Below are 18831 nucleotides of genomic sequence, written 5' to 3'. Positions count from 1 at the left end.
TAAAGCAAAAAACAAAACACAGCTTATATAATGTTAAAATTGGTACATAGGGCTTTTGGAAAGCTGTGTACTTTTTTGGCTGGGAGAAGAACTTTTTATTGTCTAACATTATACTATAATGTACTTAGATTATATTTGCATATAATGTAAAAAAGATTACACACATATATATACATATATACAAACACACACTATATACAACATGTTTAAAAAAAGGAGAGATACAATTAAAAATCGGGTTCTCATTCTTGGTGCTATAGCGAGATCATACGTACTTGTAGGGCACGTAAAAGGGAATCTGTCATCAGATCAATGCTGCCGAACCCCAGCCAGCATGAAGCAGTTGGTTGCCGTGTTGTCTCACGCTGGAATGCTGCAGCGTTTCAGAACAAACATACTTTACAAAGCCAGTCAACGACCATTTGTCTCTGCTGACTAGACAGAGACTAGTGCTCAGATGCCTTTTTCTTGCCCCATTTCCTTTGACAGACAGGTCTCCCCCTATGCTGAGCTGTCAGGGAACCGCACTGGATAAGTCAGCTGAGGCAGAGAGGGAACCGCATTGGATAAGTCAGCTGAGGCAGAGAGTCCTCGGGCGGCATTTTAAAATATAATATGTCCTCTGAAGAGCTGCAGCGTTTCAGAGCATCAGACCTGGCTGCAATCGTGGTTCGGGCAGCATGATTCTAACAGGTTCCCTTTAAAAAACCATCCTGTCAAATACTTATACAGTACCTTCAAAAAGTATTCATACCCTGTGAACTTATCCACATTTTTAACGTTACATCCACAAACTTAAATGTTTTTTTTTTGGGGGGGATTTTATGCTATATGCCAACACAGAGAAGCAAGTATATGTGAAGTGCAAAGGAAATGATGCATAGTTTTCTAATTATTTTAAAAATATAACTCTGAAAATTGTGACGGACGTTTGAATTAGTCCCCTGAGTCAATATTTTGTAGGATCACCTTTCGCTATAATTACTGCTTTTGAGGTATGGTCCTAACAGCTTAGCAAATCTAGAAGCTGAAGTTTTAGCCCATTCCTCTTTGCAAATTAGCTATAGCTCAGTGACATTGGATGGAGGCGTCTGAACAGCAAGTCTTGTCACAGATTCACAATGGGATTTATGTCTGGACTGTGACTGGGTCAATCACACGTGAATATGCTTTGATCTAAACCAGTGGTCCCCAACCTTTTTTGCACCAGGGACCGGTTTCAAGCAAGACCATTCTTCCATGGCCCGGCAGGGCGGGGATGGAGGTGTGGCAGGGGCGGGGCTTTGGTCATAAGGGGGCGGGGCTATGGACATGGTTGTAGTGTAGCAGTGCATACTTATAATTAAATAACATTTATAATGTGACTCAACTCACCATAGGTTTTGAATAAGTGCTCCATCACCCCCTTCTCCCCATCATTGCCTTCACCCCATCACTCCCTTCTCCCCATCATTGCCTTCACCCCATCACTCCCCTCTCCCCATCATTGCCTTCACCCCATCACTCCCTTCTCCCCATCATTGCCTTCACCCCATCACTCCCTTCTCCCCATCATTGCCTTCACCCCATCACTCCCTTCTCCCCATCACTCCCTTCTCCCCATCACTCCCTTCTCCCCATCACTGCCATCTCTCCATCATTGCCTTCACCCCATCACTGCCGTCTCTCCATCATGGCCTTCAACCCATCACTCCCCTCTCCCCATCACTGACGTCTCTCCATCATTGCCTTCACCCCATCACTGCCATCTCTCCATCATTGCCTTCACCCCATCACTGACGTCTCTCCATCATTGCCTTCACCCCATCACTGCCGTCTCTCCATCATGGCCTTCAACCCATCACTCCCCTCTCCCCATCACTGCCATCTCTCCATCATTGCCTTCACCCCATCACTGCTGTCTCCCCATCATTGCCTTCACCCCATCACTCCCCTCTCCCCATCATTGCCTTCACCCCATCACTGCTGTCTCTCCATCACTCCCCTCATGGCCTTCTCCTCATGTCCCCATCTCCTCCAGGGCCAGGCTACACAAACACAGACCAACACACACACACACGTACACACAGACAGACACACACACACGTACACACAGACAGACACACACACACATTATACGTACACACACACCACCTCTCTCCTCTCACCTGCCGGCCGCCCGCGCTTCCTCGCTCTGACACAGCAGCGGCGCGCTCCTCTCTGTGTCAGTCAGAGACAGGAAGCGCGGGTGGCGGGCAGGAAGCTGGACGCAGTGGTCGGGTCCTTGCAGCTCCGCTCCTGCTATTCCCTCTTGCAGGCAGCGGAGCTGCTTGGATCGCTCCCTGGCCGCCGCTAATAACTGCTGCTCGCCGCCCCAGCCCCCGCTACGCCACTGACCGCCCCTGGCTCCCCTTGTGTCCGCGGACCGGCAAGGGCACTGCAGCGGCCCGGTGGTTGGGGACCCCTGATCTAAACCATTCCATTGTAGCACTGGTAATATGTTTAGGATTGTTGTCCTGTTGGAAGGTAAACCTACGCCCCAGTCTAAAGTTATTTGCAGCCTCTACCAAGTTTTCCTCCATGATTGACCTGTATGTAGCGCCATCCATCTTCCAATTAACTCTGACAAGTGCTACAGGACATGCTCAGTTTTTGTAAGTTAACCCTGCTTTATACTTCTCAACTTTATCCCTCACCTGCCTGGTGTGCTCCATGGTATTTATTATGTCATTTGAATTCCTAATGTTCTCATACAAACCTCCGAGGCCTTGACAGAACAGCTGTAGTTATACCAAGGGCTGTGGAGTCGGAGTCGGTGCTCATTTTGGTGGAGTCGGTATAAAATGGGCCGACTCAGACTCCAAAATACATAATAAATTGGGTACAATAGTTCAATGCAGAATGTGCTGAATATTTTTTCATAGGAATTTGGGAAAATTATGAAATGTCCTATAAATGGCTGTTCTATTCCTGATCTAAGGCTACATTCACACACAGCGTTTTTGCTGCGTTTTTTGAGGATACATTTTTCAGTTGCAAAAGCAGATCAGCTTTTTAAAAAAAAACACATCACCTGATAGGTTTTTGAGCTTATAGATAATGCTTTCAATAGCAAAAGCAGATTAGAAAAATGCCACACAAACGGACATGCTCATTCAGCCCAAAAACGGATCCTTACAAAACATGTCTAAATGTCATATCGTGAAACCCATTGACTTTGCTGGGATGCCCAGAGTCACTGCACTTTACTGCAAAAAAACGGATCCGCAAAAATGCTGTGTGTGAATCATGGTCGTAGCCAGCGAGGGGTAGGGGGGCAGCTGCCCCCCCCCCCCTAGAAGCAGGGGCACGCACCTATCAAGACTCACTTGTATGCTGAAGTGCTCCCGTCCTGCATCGGCTCCAGACTGCAGGGGGCAATCTCCCCTCCTCTGTCCTGTCTTCTGCTGTCTTCAGAGAGAGGAGGGGGAGGGGTGCCTACCCTGCACAGGATCCGATACCTGGGTCACGAGCTGGAGAAAGTTGTGCACACACCGCAGCTGACAATAAGAGATAGTCTGCAAGAGGGACATGCTGTAAATCTGATTGGAAAAGTGAGGAAATTGGTTATTGCCGCCAGAACCCCTAAAATTGATTCCATCTTGAAGAGACGTGCTGGGAAAGGGGCAACTGTCGATCGGACCACTCGGTGGGGCAGCACTTATTCAATGATTGAACGATTGCTTGAACTAAAACCGTTTCTTATAGATAAGGCGAACCCTCAGGTAAACCTAAATGAAGGTCAATGGACACAGGTGGCTGAATCGAAGGAATAGCGTCATCACCCATTTACCGTGACTAAAAAATTACAAGCTGAGGATTTAACTCCTGGCATTTTCATAAGGGAGAGGAAGAACTTGCTATTTGGCCTGTCCCAAAGAGGTGGTTTAATCGCAGATGGCATTTCTGCTTCAATGAAACGGAGAGAGACACAGCTATTGGAAAATGAAATTTTTCTGGCAGCTGTTTATGTGGGCCCAAGTCATCATATACTGCTTGATGATCAACAGCTTACTAAAGGAAAAGAAGCTCTGACTGAGGTAGCAGTTAGGATGAGTGGCCTACAGGAGGACTGCCAGGTGCAAGAGGACTTGGGTCCTGACAGTGCTACTGCTGCCATATCTTCATCCTCATCAGATGAGGAGTTTGACTTTGACAAGTATTTGGATGACCTGGAGCAGGCAAAGCGTTGCCGCAAGATAAAAGACTTCACTTCGTCTCCTATAGCAAGCAGATTGACCATATTTCAGCAAAATGTTTCACTTGCTCTCAAAGAAATAGAAAAATTCAACCGTTCATCAAAACTGACTGTGCATGAGGCAATTCCTTTATACCCGGAAATTGTTAGAGATGTTATGTGCCCATGTGGTTACGGCTTTGCCTCCAACACAAGTTAGTGTAGAGAGGTTGTTCTCTAGACTTAAAATTATTAGGTCAGATTTGAGGTCATCTATGAAGGAGGATCTGATGGAGGCAATTCTATTTCTTAGAACAAATTCATAGACTGCACAAATGGTATTTAGTATGTTTTTGCTGAAAACTGTTTTTTGCCACTTACATAGTTTATTATATAGTGTGTATATTTAATATTCATTCCAAATAAAGGCAGCACTCCATAGTTAATGTTTTAAGTGGTAGTGAGTTTATTAGACCCACATGTCAAGGCAACGTTTTGGCTCAAATGAGCCTCTCTCAATAACCTCACTACCACTTGAAAGATTAACTATGGAGTGCTGCCTTTATTTGGAATGAATATTGGATATTGTGGCTGATACTGGACTATTTGCCTGGGGCTGTGCACCCGAGGCTAAGTACTGTGCTGTTTCTCTTTTTTATATATATATATATATATATATATATATATATATATATATATATATATATATATATATATTATATACACACACACACACACACACACACACATACACACACAATATATATATATATTCGATATTACATAGTGTATTAGATATTTATAATTTACAGTTTTGTGTTCTAAAGCTGTATTCCAATAAATAGATATTATGTTCCATCTAAATATCTTGATTGTATCATAAAAATGATTAAATGTCTGATGTTCACATTGTACTACAATAAATTTATCACTTAAATATAAGCAATATATGTTGGAGTCGTGAAGTTGGTGAAAGGGAAATTGAGGAGGCGGAGTCGCAGGTTTGGCTTACCGATTACACAGCCCTGGTTATACCGACAAACTTCACATAGGAGGACTCAATTTATTAATCAAGTGACTTCAGCAGACAATTGGTCACTCGGGATTTTATTTAGGGATATCAGACTACAGGGGGCTGAATACAAGTGCACATCATAATTTTCTAAATTTTTTCAAATATTTACAAAACCATGTATCATTTCCTTTATATTTCACAAATACTTGCTTGTTTATTGTTGTAACGTGAAACGTTTTAACAGTATGAATACTTTTTCAAAGCTTTGCAGTTTGGATATGCAAAGACATAAGAAAAGTGTTAGGCTAAGTGCACACGCTGCGGATTGGTCTGCGGATTTTTTTCACTGCGGAACCGCAGGTAAAATGACCTGCGGTTTATCATCTCTACAATGTAGGAGATGGTAAACCGCAGCAGAATCCGCAGAAAAGAATTGACATGTCAATTCTTTCTGCGGATTCAAAACCGCAGCTTTTCCGCAGTTAAAAAACCACAGCATGTGCACTGCAGAATGTAAATCCCATAGGATAACATGCTACTGTACACTGTCTGCAGAACTGCTGCAGACCCGCAGCGGCCAAAACCGCAGCAAAAACCGCAGCGTGTGTACATAGCCTAAAAGACAAGTCAAATGTGACAGACAAAAAGCAGACAAGCAGCAGACAACATGATGACATAATGGTGTATTGACATATTGTTTCTAAACATTCTAGGCTGTGTATGGTATCTCACTAAGTGCAGGGAAGGAAAAGATTGTGCTCAGTCAGGTTGATAAACTGGATGCTTTTGAACATAATGTTGGCATCCGAAGGCTAATGACCATGCATGTGGGCTGCCTGATGAGCGGGAAGAAGGATCTGTAATGAAGACCAATGGAAAGGAAGGGGGGACAGTTATGCCAGTTTATCAGTGTGCTACTGAGTGAGAACCAGTTACCCATTGCGTATCCTCTCCCATCTGCAAGGGTAGGCGGGACACAGGAGGAAAGAAGCAAAAAGGTTACTGTCAGCGGAGAGACAGCTGAACTGCAGAAAACAACAATCAGTGCCTACAAAAGCAAATCTACAGGCCCTGACATATTACCAGCTGAAAAGCGGGCTGTTTCTCATGTCTGGGTGGGAACACAATGGTCCAGACAACTCACAGACACAAGGTCTAGTGAATAGCAAGTTTATGTCTTAACCATAGCTCTGCCAGGGCACATGACCATAATTGAGAAAAAAATATATTTTATATGTAAATCAATTGTAAATCCAATCTTCTCAAAGACAAGATACAGCACACATAGCACAGACATGTGTGGATGCTACAGTACTATTGGCAGAAGCACTGGACAACTGTAAAAATGAACTGGTACATTGTATGTGTACAACAAGTTTCTTTAACTGCTAAGAAACAGGACATTTCTTACCAGGCTGTCTAGACCTCCACCAAGAAGATCCACAGCTCCCATCTGCATTGTGGATACCTGTGGGACATTCCCTGGCGGTCCAAGATCTAGATTCAGAAGGTCACCTAGGAGGTCTCCTTGTGAGGGAATAACCTGAGGTTGTTCAAGAGAGACTGTCGGTGCAGGTCCTACTGGACTGTCTCCAATATCAATGCTAAAAGACATACAGTAAGGGAACAACTTCTTAGCACCGCCAAACATAATAAAAAATAAATAAAACTGTATGCATCACATTGAGGGATTTTTAATTATTGTAACAATTTAAAACGGTTATAGTAATAAAACATAAGGTTATCAGCTGATCAGTAATGTTAAAGTGGACCTTTCACCAAATGTTTCATGTTGAACTGGACACATAATGTAATAGTGGCTGTAGAGTGGAATAAAATATTTTTGCTCTTTTAATTATGTCGCTCCATTCCAGAGATATTAGCAATCAAACACCTAATAAGTTGAAAAACGTTACAGGAGTATTCTCATCTCCAAGATCATATCCCAATATGCAGTAGGTGAAATAATATTAGCAAATACCTCCAATTATAAATGTAGCACAGTTCTTTTAATTCGCCATGTCCTTACCCCATGTGCAGGACATTGCAGTAGCTTAGGTGTCCATTATGATCAAAGTGAGTTAGATGGCCTGCTACCTGCTTATGATTGGTCAGTAAATCATAGAAGATGAAGAGGTACACACAGTGAAAACTGGCTGGTGGCACCCACTTGGACTGAAAGGGGTATTCCCATCTCCAAGATCCTATCCCAAAATGTAGCAAGCATAATAATATTAGCAATTGCCTCTAATTAGAAATGTAGAATAGTTCTTCTGATTTGCTATATCACTTATCCCATGTGTAGGGCATTGCAATAGCTTGCATATCCATGGTTACAACCATTAATGGCCATCTGACTGAGAGAAAACAGACTATGAAAAGCCAGCTGGTGAATATGCGCTTTGGATGACAAGTTCGAAATCAGCATTGTTCTACTGCACCCCTAACCAAGACTGGTCGGTATCTATCTTAACACGAATTATGGAAGCAGAAGGGAAGTCGTCACCAGGTCCAACCTCGCACTAGTCATTGAAGACTTTTATAAGCATGTTTTCTCTTAAACGTCAGAGCTTTTCCAGAGTGAGACAAAAAAAAAAAAAAAAAAAAAAAATAATATATGCAGCTGGTGCACGAATGTACCATCAGGCAGGGACGGTAAGTCAGTAAGCTAAACCACTGACCCCGACTCCACAGCCCTGCCTCACTACTGAGCATGTGCATGAAGGGCAGCACTAATTCATCTCAACTAAAAGCCAAGATCATAAACAGAACAGACATTTATAGGACATTTCATAACTTTCCCAAGTTCTTATGAAACCATTCACAGCCCATCCTGCACTGAGCTACTGTACCCAATGTATAATGTATTTTAGAAGTTGGTCCATTCGATAAAGACTCCACAGCCCTACTGTTATGTCCAAATTGGCATGTCAAAGGCATCCCAAGCGATTAAAAATAGAATTAGTCATAAGAATTACCTGACCTACCAATAGATACTGTAGGTGCATCTCTGGACAAGGGATTATATTGTCAAACTGAGCACACTTAAAGGGAACCTGTGACCCCGCCCGGGCGTTTTTAAGTTAAAGAGCCACCTTCAGTAGCACTAAGGCTGCATTCTGTGAAGGTGGCTCTTCTGTTTCTGACCCCTAGTAATGCTGAAATATCGACTTTTATAAATAGCTCCTCATACCTGTAATGTGTCCCATAGGTATGCTGTGTCCCCCTGTATCAGCCGCCTCCCATCCGTCCATCATGCCCCTTGTCTTGTGTCTGGGCGCCACCCACCATCCGTCAATCATGCCCCTGTGTGCCGCCGCCTGCGCTGTGACAAGAGTTCTCGGGCATGCGCAGTGCGTGCTGCCCGAGAACTGACATCAGGCTATCGCGCCTGCGTGATGCGGAGGCCCCAGATCCCGCCCCGCAGTGTGTTATGATGTATTCACACTGCAGGGCTGGGGCCTCCACAACACGCTTTGTGCGAAAGACCGCTTGATGACGTCGCGCTCTCGCGAGAGTGACAATCTCCAGTCCTTCACGCTAAGCATTACTGGGACCAGAAGATGCCGGGAGCGTGGAGAGGAGATCAGGGGCCGTAGGAAGTTGAGTATATCTGTTTGTTACGGAAATCCCGCGTGCAGAGCACTAGTATATTATATACACACACACACACACACACACACACACACACACACACACACACACACACACACACACATACACCCCTTTTTCGTCCAGTTACAGCTTCATTCACATAACTCAAAAAAATACAGGAGCAGTGCCATTTGTAGATCCCTCGGAAATTGCTGGTACCATTGACAACTCTGGATGTTTGTGACGTTTCTTACATTTAGTTCATATATGAAGTGCTGTATGCCAGACAAGATGGTTTGACGTAAATATAGAAAACTGCTGAAGTGAATGGATAAGCAAATCAGAGACCATACTGTCCAGAGTAGGAAGATACATAATTTCATACACGTAATGACACTAACCTTCCATGTTGGATGGGAAGATGCTTACGATGAACTCCATGGCTGCCTTCAACAAAGGCATTGGGTGGCTTGTGATAAACCGAAGCAAGAGAACCAATGTGGCAAATCAACTCATCCAATAAAGTGGGCTCAATCAAGTCGGTCTCCTCAGAGATCAAAGGTTTCTCTGAAAGCACCACCTCTTTAGCAGTGACGGGATCAGTAGACAGCAAGCGCCAATAAATGTATCCTCGGTCACGAAGGTCAGGGTTATCAGAATCCTACAATCAGAGCAAAAAAGAGAGTTTTTAATAAACAGACTTATGGGATTATCAATAGTGATACGATATAATCACCTTCCACTGCCTTATTAAACAAAATATCGCAGTTGGTTATCATAAAGGGCAGACAAATTTATTTGACAAACTCTTCTGATGCATTAATCCTCGTTACCAGTCATCTCCCCAATTTCAGTTATGTGTATCTTGACTTTAACATACATTTCAGTTCCAAGGTTTAGCTACGACAGGTTTTTGCCACCTAATCAGAGAGCAACATGACAGATAGGGATCCTGATTCCAAAGATGCATCACTGTCTGGACTGTGTTGTAGTTTTATAAAAATCACTGTTTCATCAGCAGGAGATTATCACTAGAGGACTAGTAAACCTACTGCTATGGAGTCCTCCATATTCATGAGCTCTGTATAACCCCTCCCTCACCATTGATTGGCAGTTTTCTGCCTATGCATAGCATCCACAAAAAGCTGCCAATCAGTGGTGTCGGTGGAGTTATACAGAGCTGTTAGATCTGCAGCAGAGAAAATAAAGATTTTATCACAACTTTAGCAAACCGTAAAATAAGTGATACACTGCTGGAATCAGAGTCACTGTCCCTACATTATGCTGCTCTCAGACAAGGTAGCAAAAACCTGCTGACAGATTGCCTTTAAGGTGCCAATACAGACTAGAATAACGTGGCTGAACCTGCCAATATCGGTGAAATCAGCCAACCATTTAATGTGTATTGGGGTGTATGATTCTCTCGATAACCAGACGTGGTCCTGATACTTGTTCTCACAGAAGTAAGAGAGTCACCAGTATCCGCGACAATTCTTTTTCAAAATGATTTTTTTTTTTTAATTGAAAACTTCAAACATTTTATAAAAGCAGACAATACAAACCTACACTGCCGGCAGCGTGAACAAAAATTCTCTGCATGCGGATCATACTTCTACAGTAGGAACAGTCCAGAATATAGTAAAAATAAAGTACAGGCAAAAGAGCAATAAAGCAAATGATAAATCTGTAGGAAAAAAACACCACACCCTTCCATCTACTCCAGAATACATAAAATATGTAATAGTCCCCAAAAATGGTGAAAAAGGACAGGTGTACTGCCTTAGAACTTCCCCCTCAGAGCGGACATGTACTATTAACATACTAATTATGTCAATCAGCTACACTATTAGGCAGGCCACACACTTTAGGCAGCAGTCTGCAATCCACTAGGACTCCCAATACACAGTGCGTGTTTTCTCATTAGGGAGGGGAGAGTATGCTGCTGCCAGAAACTTCTGGCCTTCGCTAATCTTCCTGTAAAACAAAAGGACCAAGCATGTAAAAAAACTCAGACTGATCCTTCTTTCTCCCAATATTTGCTGTTGTGGATAAAATCATCATCAGACGACATGGACCCAATTTGTATGGTCATTTTTACTCCCCTTACCCCATTGAGAACCAATGCATACCCAGAAGAAACTTAAAATGAATGTAAAGTAGTAAAGAAAATAGTTAATTTGCTGATTGCGGGAGTCCCACCATTAGGATTCCCACCGGCCCTCTGGAGAGCATTGTCTAAATTGATGCATGCGCAGATCCTGGTAGCCTCTGGCAATTCCAATGACAATGAATGGAGCGGAGATGTTCCAGCTAAGGCCTGTTTCACACATCCGTTTGTCACCATCAGTCAAAATACGCCGATTTGGAAAAAAAAACAAATCCGCCATTTATCTTGGCGGATCCGTTTTTTTTTCCCCATTGACTTTCATTATCGGCAGATTTTGACTGAGGATCGTCCGTTGCATCTGTATTTCTGCAGATCCGCCAAAATTTTGGCGCCCACTGAGATCACCGAACAGACAATGCAACTTTTTTTGTTGTCCGGATCTGTTTTTTCCTCTTTTGTTACATGTTTAACCCTAAATCCAATCTGGCTGCTGGATAAAAAAAAAAATCTCTCTCTCACTCTTCCACTCACCGCCCGAGATCTCGCCTCCACTCACCGCGACATCGCCCGAGATCTCGCCTCCTCTGCCCGCTGCCGCTACATCGCCGGTAGTCATTTTTTCTTTTCAGCCGCGGTTCCTGGCGCACCAACGGTTCGGTGGCTCCCGTTGGTGTTTCATCGCCCACGGATCCGTTATCCGCCATTTTAGCGGCTGCCAACGCACAGGAAAAACGTAAGTGTGAAACAGGCCTTACCCTTACATTATTCAGATTGGGCTCTGCAGAGATCCCTGTAACTTGGGCTATGGGGCAAGGACTACACTTGCAAATGACATTACTTCAGCGAAACCTGCAGTTTAGTCACAGTATCACATCTGCAGAGAATGGTTAGTTCTCACAGTCACAGAGCCCTCAAGATGATAAAATTGATGGACCATCCAAGCCTCACTCTTTTAAATCCTAATTTGTTTCTGTCAAAGACATACTAAAACCAGCAGAAAAAAGAAAAAAAAAAAAAAAAAGGAAACTGGCAAAAGAACCAATGCTAAAGCAACGTGAATAAAATGTGCATCTGAATACATTACATCTCGTTTTATCAAATGTTAATCCTATACATGCTATTTAAAAGGCAGCGGGGATAAAGTCGTACAGTAGATAGGCTCAGCAAAACAATGCAACCATGTAAAATCAAGGATTTCACAGAATTCTGAGCTGCTGCACTAAGGAACAGCAAAGGGAATCCCAGGTTTATCTCAAATCCAGAAACAGCAAGAACATGGGACTGACTGTCAAGTTACATTTCACAGGAAAAAACAAACAAAAAAAAAAAAACAGCTGTCCATTCCCATGTCAACAAATCTGTTTTTTTTTTGTTTTTTTTCCATATCTCAATCTGTATTAAAGAAAGTTTTGCAAATTTTCTCACTAACCACTGTGGCTATTTTAGACAAGAGCTTCTTATTCTTAATTGAAGAATTTTCAGAAGTCTCATTATCATCAAAGTCAGGATTAAAATTACAGGTAATACCACTGTAGGCAATAACACAGGATCCCCCAAATCACAATGGGCAATGTCACAGCTGACCTTGCTCCCTGCCTTTCCCACTCACAATGATCTTTGCACACACTTCTTAGATGCTTCAATACTCAGAGTAAGAGTCACTCTAATGCTGCTAATGTACATGTGATTTTCAAGAATCAATAGAAAGTATAAATCTAGAATAGCCACAGGGGCCAGTGTGATAATTGCAATTCTTCCACTGATTTTAATACAAAATGTATAATATATAAATATATATTAAAGATCTGTTCTGCCACATATAGAAATAGAAGAGGAAGAGTACAATGGATTCTTACACGTGGATGTGGCTACCCTGCAGCCGAACTAAATTTGCATACAATCTAAATTTTCCATTTTGCTGGTTAAAAAGAAATCCATGTCTGATCAGACTTCTCTCACCCACTTTTGTAAACCACACAAGGGTTGACTGTTTAGGGATGGACCTTTTAAAAAAGGTCAAAATCTATGTGCCTCTTATTGATGACGGAGCTTAAATGCTGATATTCAGATTACTAGAACCACTTATTAGCTGCGGCAGGGGGCTGCAAGTACAAAACAGCTGGGCACAAATAGTTCTGAAAGAGGCAGCGCCTCTCTGCCCACGCTGCTCCCTTCGTTCAATGTAAGAATATTGGATCTACATGGGGCACGTCAGTGTGCACGGAGATCAAGCTAGTGCCACAGTCTCCATCTGTTTAGCAAGAAAGAGTAAGTAATGGCTGGTTCAGAGTGGTTCATTAAGACAGCTGCTCAAAAGAGCTTTTTGGAATGGACTCTCACAAAGGTAGGATTACAAGTCTCGGATATTAACCCATTTGGACGGAGCTGATGCTGGCTATAATAGCCGGCATCCGTTTTTGCTGTCAATCTGACAGCAGCATTTAAATGTCGACTCAGCAAGTCCCCCCCAATCGCAGGGTCTGATGGTACACTATGAAAGTTTACACTTACTGAAGGCTCTGGACACTGGTACATAATAAAAGTGATCAGAAGATCGCATATTCAAGTCCATTAAGGTGATCTCAATATAAAAAGTATGTATTCAAATAAATTAGCCTGATTGATAAACTCCATAAAGAGAAGAAAAAAATTTCCAGAATTGTGTTTTTCCGCTCTACCACCAACCCCTAAAATATACAATAAAAAGCGTTTAAAACATCATATGTATCTAAAAAATGGTACAATTCAAAACACCAACTTGCAGCATGAAAAACAAGCATCACATAGGGAAAAGTAAAAATATTAAGGTCTTGTAAAATGGCAACCCAAACCACATTCTTTTTTCTTATAACTTCTGAATCTAATTATTACTATATAAAAATCCCCAAAAAAAGTGCAAACTTGGTATTGTCGTGCACATACTGATCTGGAGAATCACGTTTCTAGGTCATTACTTCCAATAAATGATCTCCGTAAAAAAAAACAACAAAACCCCAAAATCCATGTCGGAATTGTATATTTTTTCACCACACTTGGAATTTTTTTGTGTTATTCAGCACATTGACAGTAAAATGAATGGAGTCATTCAAAAGTGCAACTTGTCCCCAAAAAAAAGAAAAAACAAGTCTGTACGCTATGTAAGAGGAAACAAACAAAATCATCACTTTTGGAAGAAGAGTAAAAAATGAAAGGGCAAAAAATAGGTATTAGACCTACCGGTAATGATGTTTCCAGGAGTCCATCCTGACAGCACCATGGAGGACATCCTCCTCCTCCTTACAGGGACAGGAAAGCACACGAGAGGTTAAAAGGCCCCGTCCCACCCCTTTCCCTCAGTGACTTAACAAGTACCACAGCGTGGATAATGCTATAACTCTTTTAATGGTATCATCATATTACATCATATGACATCACTTAACCTATCAGGGAGGGAACTACCTGTGCTGTCAGGATGGACTCCTGGAAACATCATTACCGGTAGGTCTAATACCTATTTTCCAGGACGTCCACCTGACAGCACCATGGAGAGTACCAAAGCACCTCCTCAGGGTGGGATCACCGCCTGGAGAACTTTTCTCCCAAATGCGGTATGTTGGCCTGATATCACGTCAAGTTTGTAGTGCTTGCAAAATGTATTCAGGCTGGCCCAAGTTGCCGCTCTACAAATCTGCTCGACTGAGGCGCCTGCGCGCTCGGCCCAGGAGGCTGAAACTGCCCTAGTAGAGTGGGCCCTTAAGGTATCTGGTGGGTTGGCGCCTTCCGACTGGTAGGCGTCTGAAATTACTGAGGTGATCCATCTTGCGATGGACGCCTTAGAGGCTTTTCTCCCCCTATTTTTACCCCCCGAAGAGGATGAACAGGTTTGAGTCAATACGCCAGTCATTGGTGGCCTCTAGATAGCTTATAACTGCCCGTCTTACGTCTAGGGAGTGGAGACGCTGTTCTTTCTCATTGCGGGGATTGCTGCAGAAGGATGGTAGCACTATCTCCGGATTTATATTCTGATAAGAGGCTACCTTGGGGATAAAAGCCAGATCTAATCTTAAGGTTATATGATCGTCTCTGATCTGGAGATATGGATCCTTGGTGGACAGGGCCTGGATCTCCCCTATTCTTTTGGCCGTGGTAATGGGTACCAGGAAAGCCGACTTCCGAGAGAGAGTCGAAATGGACATTCTATCACTAGGCATGTAGGGGTCCCTACATAAAGATCTGAGTACCAGGCTGAGGTCCCAGTGCGGGGTGAGCTGCTTAATTGTGGGGCGAAGACGCTGCGTGGCCTTTATGAATCTTACCACCCAAGGATGGGAGGCTAAAGGGTAGTCGAAGAAGGCGCTCAAAGCCGAAATCTGGACCTTTAACGTGCTGGGTTTAAGCCCTTTATTACATCCTGACTGCAGAAAGTCTAGGACACTAGGGAGGTCAGGGGTACCTGCCGAGAGGTCGGACCTGCCACCTTCCAGGCAGAATCTCTTCCATATTTTTCTGTAGATTGCAGATGTTACCGGTTTCCTGCTGGCCAGTAGAGTGGATATGACCTGCTCGGAAAAGCCCTTTGCTCTCAGGATGTCCCCTTCAGGATCCATGCCGAGAGGTGTAGCCTTGCTGGGTCTGGATGGCGAATCGGCCCCTGGTGGATAACATCTCCCTTCAGGGGTAGCTCGACTGGGTTTCCTACTGCCATGGCTCCTAGCAGCAGAAACCAGCTTCTCTTTGGCCAGTATGGCACTATTAATATCACCGACGCGCGGTCCTCGCAGATCTTCCCGAGTACCGCCGATATCAGCGCCAGTGGTGGGAATGCATACAAGAGGGGTTCCGTCCAGGCCTGGCTCAGGGCATCTACTCCGTCCGGGTGGTCTGCTGGGTTCAAGGAGTAGAATCTGGCGACCTTTGAGTTCTGCAAACAGGTCTATACTGGGGGTCCCCCAACGCTGACAAAGCTGATGGAAGATTTCTTCGTTTAGTCCCCACTCTGTCAGGCTGACCCGCAGTCTGCTAAGATAGTCTGCTACTACGTTCTGAGAACCCTCTAGGTGGATTGCCGTTATGGAGAGGACCATCTCTTCTGCCCAGGCGAATATTCGTCCTGCAAGTGCCTGGAGTGGTCGATGTCTCGGACCTCCCTGGTGCTTCAGGAATGAGACTGCCGTTGTGTTGTCGGACAATATCCGGACATGTCGATTTCTCACTACCGACCGGTTCTGACGCAGGGCCTCCCAGACCGCATAGAGCTCCCTGAAGTTGGAAGATCTGCTTCTGCTGCTGACCGGCCATCTTCCCTGAAAAATTCTCCCTTCTACATGGGCTCCCCATCCCCACGTACTGGCGTCTGTGGTGATTACCACGTACGGCGAGGTTGTCCATAGCACGCCCACCTGTAAGTTCTGGGGCTGTATCCACCACCGCAGGGATCTTCTTACCGTGTCTGGTAAGGATATGTGCCCGTCGAGCGAATCCTGACGCCTGTTCCATCCTGCGAGGATTTCCTTTTGCAGGGGCCTCGAATGGGACTGGGCCCATCTGACGCATGGAATGCAAGCCGTCATCAGACCCAGAACTTCCATTGCACCTCTTATGGAGGAGCGATGTCTCAGTAGTCCCTTGACTCTGTCTTGAATTGTCTGCTGCTTTTTTCTCGGTAGCCTGGGATATTCTGTCTCTTGAATCCAGAAGGACTCCCAGGAAGATCTTCCTGCTTTCTGGCTTTAGGTCTGACTTCTGGTCGTTGATCAGCCAGCCGAGATACTCCAGTGTTCTGATCGTTCGGCTCCTGTCCTGAATGAGCCTTTCTTCTGATCCTGCGACTAGGAGAAAGTCGTCTAGATACGGTATTATAATGACTCCCTGCTTTCTCAGGTAGGCTACCACCTCCGCTACCAGCTTTGTAAATATTCGGGGGGGCCGAAGCCAGCCCGAACGGAAGGCACTGGAACTGGCAGGTCCGGAACGGTAGACTGATTGCGAATCTTAATAAGCTCTGAGATGAGGGATGGATGGGGACCTGATAGTATGCACTCTTCAGGTCCAGAGTACACATGACGGCATCCCTGTCTATAAGTTGAATTGCTGAGCGTATTGATTCCATTCGAAACCTTTTGTATACCACCCAGGCATTTAGGGGTTTTAAGTTTATGATTGTTCTGGCCTCGCCAGATGGTTTTGTAATGGAGAATAGGGAAGAGTAATGACCTTTTCCCCTCTCCTGCTGCGGAACTGGCACTATGACCTCTGACCTGAGCAGGTCCTGTAGATCTGCCCACATGGTAGAGTCTTCCGGGACTACAGTGGGGGCGATGTATCTGTCGGGGGGAGGGGAATAACATTCTATGCTGTACCCTTCTGTGATGGTTCTGAGGACCCACTGGTTCTGGGTTACCTGGCGCCACCTTGCTGCGAATCGTCACAGTCTTCCCCCGACACCTATGGCGTCATTGCCTTCTAGACCTGGAGGATGACGCGAAAAGAGGGGCTTTGCTTCTCCCCCCTTGGCTCTGAGTGTTTCTAAAGGAGCCCCTGTTGGATCTACCCTGGCTCCTAAAGTCGGTCTGTCTCCTGAAAAAGGACCCTCTACGAAAGGACTGGGGACGCTTGGGTTTTTCTTCTGGAAACCCCTTGTTTTTGTCAGACACCTGCTCTAGGATGCTATCTAGAGCTGGCCCAAACACCCTTGAGCCTGAAAAGGGGATGGAGCAAAGCTTAGCCTTTGAAGCGTTATCCCCAGACCAAGACTTCAGCCAAACCGCTCGCCTAGCTGCGTTGGAAAGGGAGCTGTTTCTGGCTGCGAATCTTACTGACTCGGCCGACGTATCTGAAAGAAACGCAGTGGCTAATTTCATCAGAGGGAGGGAAGTAGGATCTCAGATCTAGGGGTCTTGTTGGATAAATGCTCTTCCAACTGCCCCACCCATAGGAACATGGACCTGGCCACTGAGGTGGCTGCTATGTTAACCTTAGTAAGGGCAGCTGCCGATTCCCATGTTCTCTTTAATAGAATATCCGCCTTCCGGTCCATCGGGTCTCTGAGACTTGATGAGACCTCGAAGGGGATGGCGGTTTTTTTGGTCACCCTAGCTACAGGAACATCGATTTTAGGAATTTCCTCCCACAATTGTGTTTCCTCTGGGTCAAAGGGCAGTCGGCTCTTAAAGTCCCGAGACAGTACGAGTCGCCGTTCTGCCTCTTTCCATTCTTCTAGGACCATTGTCTTAATGTGTTCGCTTACGGGGAACACAGTTTGTTTCCGAGCGACCAGTCCCCCAAACATCAGGTCCTGTCGGGACTGCGGTTTTGGAACATCCTCTATCTGCATGGTGTTCCTTACCGTCTGCACCAAGTCCTCGGTGTCCTCTAACTTAAACAGGTATTTCCTGCCTTGGTCCCTCCTGTCAGTCGGGATCTCCCCCTCCTCGGGATCCGAGTCCCGGGGGTCTGACCCCTCAGGCGAGCTGGTCTCCGAGGCTAGCTCCATCTCCCACCTCGCCCGCTTCCGGCTTTGCCCCGAACTAGGGGACTGCTGCCGTGAGAGACTGGATCTGGCGGCCTGTACTTCCTCCCGAATCAAGGATCGCATCTCGGCAAGGAGGGACGGCTGCTCGTCTCTTACGACCCTTGAAGTGCAGGGTCTGCAGAGTCTTGGTATAGTTGTCTGGCAGCTTTACCCTGCAAACCGGGCATCTGACAGACTTAGATGTGGCCTTTACCGAATCCTTACCCTCTGTCGAGGGGGCTGGGGCACCCTTCTCCTGTACGATACAGAACAGGGATAGTCGGGTCAGTTGTCCTGGGCTGCGGGGAAGGCCGTGTGGGGGTTGGATTGCGCCAGGCGCACTTACCCCTCTGTCGGCTGGCGCCTCTGGGTCCATACCACTGAAGCAGTTGTTGCGTGCGGCGAACTGCTGGCGTGCGGTGAGCTGCTGG

General features: G+C 45.1%; 1 protein-coding gene across 3 annotated transcripts in view; it reads right to left on the bottom strand.

Annotated features, from left to right (window-relative positions):
• Positions 1-18831, bottom strand: part of AP2B1 (adaptor related protein complex 2 subunit beta 1) — a 134174-nt gene that overhangs the window by 51120 nt on the left and 64223 nt on the right. For 2 of the 3 annotated variants that reach the window (XM_073573646.1, XM_073573655.1), the window contains exons 13-15: positions 9206-9465; positions 6622-6814; positions 6147-6167 (exon numbers count right to left, since the gene is read on the bottom strand). In XM_073573646.1, the coding sequence (XP_073429747.1) occupies positions 6147-6167; positions 6622-6814; positions 9206-9465 (474 nt within the window). The remainder of the gene's footprint in view (positions 1-6146; positions 6168-6621; positions 6815-9205; positions 9466-18831) is intronic. The other variant, XM_073573650.1, reaches the window with a different exon arrangement.

This window comes from Dendrobates tinctorius, unplaced genomic scaffold (assembly GCF_039654945.1).
Source record: "Dendrobates tinctorius isolate UK_male_01 unplaced genomic scaffold, ASM3965494v1 ptg000007l, whole genome shotgun sequence".
Classification (NCBI taxonomy): Eukaryota; Metazoa; Chordata; class Amphibia; order Anura; family Dendrobatidae; genus Dendrobates; species Dendrobates tinctorius.
This window is presented reverse-complemented; position numbering and strand designations above follow the sequence as displayed.